Source organism: Notolabrus celidotus, chromosome 3, assembly GCF_009762535.1.
Source record: "Notolabrus celidotus isolate fNotCel1 chromosome 3, fNotCel1.pri, whole genome shotgun sequence".
NCBI classification, from domain to species: Eukaryota; Metazoa; Chordata; class Actinopteri; order Labriformes; family Labridae; genus Notolabrus; species Notolabrus celidotus.
The window spans coordinates 5,340,015-5,346,014 of NC_048274.1; the positions used below are offsets into that span (position 1 = coordinate 5,340,015).

Genomic DNA, 6,000 nt, shown 5'->3' on the forward strand with positions numbered 1-6,000 from the left:
GTGGTGGAAACCTCATGCTTTGGGGCTGCTTTTCTGCAAAGGGGACAGGACGACTGATCCGTGTTAAAGGAAGAATGAACGGGGCCATGTATCGTGAGATTTTAAGCCAAAACCTCCTTCAATCAGTGAGAGCATTGAAGATGGAACGTGGCTGGGTCTTCCAGCATGACAAAAATCCCAAACACACCGCTCGGGCAACGAAGGAGTGGCTCCGTAAAAAGCATTTCAAGGTCCTGGAGTGGTCTAGCCAGTCTCCAGACCTCAACCCCATAGAAAATTTGTGGAGGGAGTTGAAAGTCTGTGTTGCCCAGCGACAGCCCCGAAACATCACTGCTCTAGAGGAGATCTGCATGGACGAATGGGCCAAAATACCAGCTACAGTGTGTGCAAACCTGGTGAGGACTTTCAGGAAACGTTTGACCTCTGTCGTTGCCAACAAAGGTTATGTTACAAAGTATTGAGTTGAACTTTTGTTATTGACCAAATACTTATTTTCCACCATAATTTACAATTAAATTCTTAAAAAAATCCTACAATGTGATTTCCTGGATTTTTTTTTCTCATTTTGTCTCTCATAGTTGAAGTGTGCCTCTGATGAAAATTACAGACCTCTCTTATCTTTCTAAGTAGGAGAACTTGCAAAATCAGTGGCTGACTAAATACTTTTTTGCCCCACTGTACATCTTCCATCAGTCAGAGATCAGAGGAGCGCTCTCTGCCTGAGTCTGACATCAGGGGAAATGTGAAAACTGTTAAGCGCTAAACACCATTCACCATTCTCTGTACACGTCGGAAACAGCTGTGAGAGAGTCGGGGTTTACTGCAGGTGATGAACAGATTTCTTCTTCTATGTCGTCTCAAAGTGGTCACTCAGTATTCCTCAGAGAGCCAGTCAAGTCATGAGACGTGGACTCTCACAAACTCGTCGATGCTTCTGGTTTCCTGCTGTTTCCCCAGGGCTCCTGCAGGCAGAATGCCTCCATGGACCCTGATACCTGCTGCAGGATAATGGAACTTCGCAGGTAGCAGAAATGAGAAATGAAAAAGGCTTTCAGCTGGCACTCAAGAAGCAAATTGATCCATGAAAGACCTCTCACTGCTGATGCAATGAAACGTTTTTTCACAGACATCACAAACAAACACAGACGCAGCAACACCTGGTAATCCTGGAGGCTGGATGAACACCTCTGATCCTGTTTATCTAGGCTTTGTAAGGTTTGTCTGCTGTAATTATACCAGTTATCACATGAGAGACGTCCTGGGGTCCACATTGAAAGTGTGGAGGCCTGCTGGAAGCAAAGAGAGAGCACGCTGGCATGAAGAGGAGAGAGAGAAACCGATTCACAGACAAACATTCATACACAGGCACTGCTGGACGAGAGCCAGGAGCTGGAGCACTTTTATTTTGAAAGGGCTTCTGGCTTTGTGAAGACAAAAACATGAAACCGTTATCAAAAGGGAAAGGTTAGAAAATGTCAAACGAGAGACGAGAGGCTCTACGATCAGACACCGGCTGCTTCATCTCACACATGGAAATACAGTTACAGTGATCCTCCGTCACACTCGCCTCTGATGTCTGCAGCTCTAAAGGCCAGAGTAAAGCTCTGAACAAGGACCAGCAAACACCAGACCTACCCCTCTCTCTGTAAAGGTGAGGGATGATTGCAGCTTTAAAGCTCCTGTGAGCGTTTCTGTTGATGGAGACGCCTCTTTAAACCATGACGGGCACAGTGATGAGTTTCTACACATCTGAGGAGGAGGAGGAGGAGGAGGAGGCGAGACAGCTCAGAGTGACAGCTACAGGACAGCTGTGTACGGAGCACAGGAGCTTCAATCTGTGTTTCACAGCTGGTGATGAGACGTGTCCTAAAGGGGCTGAACGCTATGAGCTGCAAGGACAGATTTAAAGGTTTTGTTAATGATGATCATTCAGAGAGAAGAGCTTCCATCATGTAGTGAGAGGACGTTTCAGGAGAGGAACTGTCAGCTCACATCAAACTCTGAGAGGACTCTTTATTCTTCATCTTCTTTATGATTATAAACTGAAGTCTAGTCCAGAGGTTCTTATGTTTCTGTGTTGTATCTGCCGCAGACCTCCATCACTGTGGACCACTGTGCTGTCTGATAAATACTAACCTGTGTTTGGATAGGAATACAGCCATGTTTAAGACTGGAGCTCATTTAGCTTCATGAAAGGGTGAATGTGAAACAGAGATCTGAGCTCCAGATCAAAGTTTAAGAAGAGGACTGAAGACTCGACTTCTTTCTGCTGCTCTCTGAACTTCTCTTTGTGCTGCATCATTTCCCAACACATCCACTGAGCGGTGCTGTAACACCAGACACTGTTAACTTACTGAAGGCTGAAGCAGACACAGCTCAGAGCTGCAGGTGAGAACCAAAGATCCTCTCACTCTGATGTTAGAGGAGGACCATGAAACCAGCCCCGAAATGAAGCTCAGCCTCTTTGTTTTTCTTTAAACTCTATGTGTGTGTGTGTGTGTGTGTGTGTGTGTGTGTGTGTGTGTGTGTGTGTGTGTGTGTGTGTGAGTGAGAACACCCTGAGGTGATGGCCTAACTTCTTGTCAAACCAGTCTGACAGACTTCTCAAACAACACACAAGTTTTAATCTGCACCACCCTTCCTCTCTCTCTCTCTCTCTCTGTCTCTCTCTCTGTCTCTCTCCCTCTTTCCCCCCTCTCTCTCCCCGCCCCCCTCCCTCTCTCTCCCTCCCCCTCTCTCCCCCCCCCTCTCTCTGTCACTCTCTCTCTCTCTCTCTGATTGAAGCCTAGTGTTTGATTGATCCTAATCTTTAAATTGTGCTGAACATGTCTGTAGATGATGATGATGATGATGATGATGATGATGATGGTGAAGAAGGTCAAACATGGTAACAGTGAGACACAGTAAGAGGCTCCTTTAGTGAGGCCTGTCTCAGGTGTTTACCTGTCAGGTAAACGGCTGGTAACAGGCTGGAACACGTCAGGAGGGCGGGCCTGTTACCTGAAGACAGGAGAGTCGCTGTGATTGGTGGAGAGCAGCGTCAGTCTGCTGGAGGCGCAGGACGCACCCATTACGCGCATCACTCTGCAGGTTTCGGTGCTCACGCGCTCCGGGCGGCTCCGGATCTTTGTTTGAGTTCATATAAAACCTCGACTCGGAAACTCCAGGGCGGTCAGTCTGTGAAGGAGAGGTCTCTGCGATGGAGGGGAGGATGTTCTGCTGGACTCTGCTGGTCCTGGGTGAGTCTTTCTGTCAGGATTACGCGTCTTTACTTTGCGCCTCGTCGAGCTGCCACACCTGTTTGTGCGCCTTCAGGTATCCAGAGACTGAGCAGGCCTGAGACCTGAGTGAGTCTGTCTGTCTGTCTGTCTGTCTGTCTGTCTGTCTCCATGTTCCTCTAATCTAACATGTTTAAAGTAGACCTAAAGGAGTGAACTGTAATAAAGATATTAAAGCACTTCACACCCACTGGAGGGATCTTATCTCCAGGACAGAAAGACACTCAATCCAAATTAAATGAGAGATTAAAGAATAAACATTTACTCACACATCTCAAACTGTGGATGAGAATTCTGTGGATCACTGAGGGACATGAGATCTGTTAAACGCCCTTCAGAGGAGCCCACAGGGTCAGCTCTCATGAAGAGGTAAGGAAACGAGTGCACATGTGAGGAGAGATAAGTTTTGATCAGAAACTAAAGTTTTATTAAAGTTTGACTGATCGTTGTTAAATCCAGAACTGAGAGAGTCCAGATATCAGACGTTTGAGGCTTCCTGCTGATTCATCGTGTTCAAACTCTCCAGCTGAGAAGCTTCATGATACCCTCCCTCCCTTCATCGTCTCTCTGTGTCTCTGTCAGCGCTCAGACGCAGCCTGACGCTGACCATGAACTCTGCTTTAACCCTTGCAGGTCTGTCAGGTGTCGATGCCCTCCAGGTGAACATCCCTCAGGAACAATATGAGCACGCCCGAGGAGACAACATCACGCTGCCCTGCAAGTACGAAACCAAGAAGAAAGGCGAGATGGTCATCATCTCGTGGTCCGTGGAGGGGACACAGGCCAACGCCAAAGAGGTAAGACTGCGATGTGCTCGTTATCATCTTCATCAGTACTCGAACATGAATCAGACTAATGAGAAGAGACCTCTGCTTCCCTCCATGTCACACAGCTCCTGATCCTCACGTATTACTCTATCGGTGCAAGGACCGACATCAAGGCCATCTATGAAGGCCGGGTCTCTATAGATGTGAATGTTGCACAAGGAAAGGCTGACCTGAAGCTGAAAAGCATCACTCTGGCTGACAACAAGATGTTTGAGTGTCGAGTCCAGATCCCCGGAGACGACGAGGGCAAGCCGGCTGACACTGCACGTCTGGTGGTTCTCGGTAAAGTCACAGAAATGTTTTTTTAAAAACGAGTAGAAATCACACGGTTCTGCTTTCTTCTTTTAAATACTGAAAGTTTCTGCCCAGCGTTTGGACGATCTGAAAAGAGGAAGTATAAAAAGAACAAAAACAGCTGCAGAAGAGAAGAAGAGGATCAGAAGAGCAGCTGACACTCAGTTTAAATCATCCGTCTGCAGCAGTCTTTGTTCTCAGTTGATTCTTCTTCTCTACTTTATTCACTGTATGCATCCACCTCTCATCATCTCTGTTTGATCTCTTCTTGTCCAGTCGCTCCCTCCAAGCCCATCTGTGAGATCCAGGGACAGGCGGAGTACGGCAAGAACATCAACCTGACCTGTAAGTCTGAGGAAGGCTCCCCAACACCCACCTACAAGTGGCAGAGTCAGGATGTCAGCAGGACTCCTCGCATGCCGGCTCCCAGAACCACCGACAGTAAGTACCAGAGTCTCGAACCTGAACGTCACCTGAAGGTGTCCTCACCTCAGCGGAGCAGCTACGGTCCTGAAAGAGGGGTCAAAGTTCACCTCTAATGTTAAAGTAAACTGAAGCCAGTAACACTCCACGCGGCTGAGTTTAACACAAACAGCTGATCTGACTGAACTCTCCTCTCAAACAGACGAGTAGAATCAGACTTCAGGATTTAACACTTCTGAAAACCTCTGTGTGATTCTTTTACCACAGAAATGTGAGCAGGACGTATGACCCTCCTCCTCATCCTCGCTGCCCCCTTGTGGACAGAATGTGTAATTGCAACTGTTCAGAGAGTCAGTGCTTCATACTGATGTCCTCAATGATGTTCATTAATCTTCACAGATCAATCAAAGCCATGACACCCTTTCATAATAAAGTCCTCTTTGATCAGTTTGGAGAAATTTGTATACTTCACCTCAGAGACCAGCAGAAACTCAAATTGAGGACACACAGGATCATAAAGTTAGAAACCTCTGTGCAGCGTGGTCACATGACCCGAAAGTTTGATTACTTTATTCAAACCCCAAAGTATTGATCATCTCAGACGTGAGTTTTTATTGTGACATGTCTAATTAATAAGGAAACCAGCACTGATGTGTCTGTCTGTGTGTCTGCGTGTCTGTCTGTCTGTCTGCAGAGGGAGGCATCCTGTCTTTGTACAACATCTCCAAAGACATCAGGATACTACACCTGCACCTCCAGCAACAAGATCCGCTCCGCTACCTGCAACATCACCCTCTCAGTCATGCCACGTGAGAGACCTCTCCGTCTTTAAACTTCCTCCAACATAAAATCATCTTCACAGAAAATAATGTTAATAATCTTCCTTCTCTCCCGCAGCCTCCATGAACATCGGCTCCACCGCAGGAATCATCGGAGCTGTCGTCGCCGCGTTGATCGTGCTCATCATCATCATCTACTGCTGCTGCTGTCGCAAGAAGAAGAACAAAGAGGAGGACTACGCCATGGGGTAAATATTTCATCACTGATGTCTGTGAATAAACGGGACCAATCACATCTTTTAGGTAAACACAGCGTCCACCAAGAGAGCCACGAGAGGCAAATCTTAATATCCACAGCACATGTTAGACACAGGAGGAAGGCTTCCTGATGAAGGGTTG

General features: G+C 47.1%; 1 protein-coding gene across 1 annotated transcript in view; it reads left to right on the forward strand.

The window, feature by feature from the left end:
* The first annotated feature begins 3,021 nt into the window (after positions 1-3,021).
* gpa33a (glycoprotein A33 (transmembrane), paralog a) overlaps positions 3,022-6,000 on the forward strand; it is a 5,676-nt gene continuing 2,697 nt past the window's right edge. The window contains 7 exon segments of the mRNA XM_034680763.1: positions 3,022-3,239; positions 3,912-4,075; positions 4,171-4,387; positions 4,676-4,840; positions 5,517-5,553; positions 5,555-5,631; positions 5,720-5,849. Coding sequence (XP_034536654.1) covers positions 3,200-3,239; positions 3,912-4,075; positions 4,171-4,387; positions 4,676-4,840; positions 5,517-5,553; positions 5,555-5,631; positions 5,720-5,849 — 830 coding nt within the window. The 5' untranslated portion in view covers positions 3,022-3,199.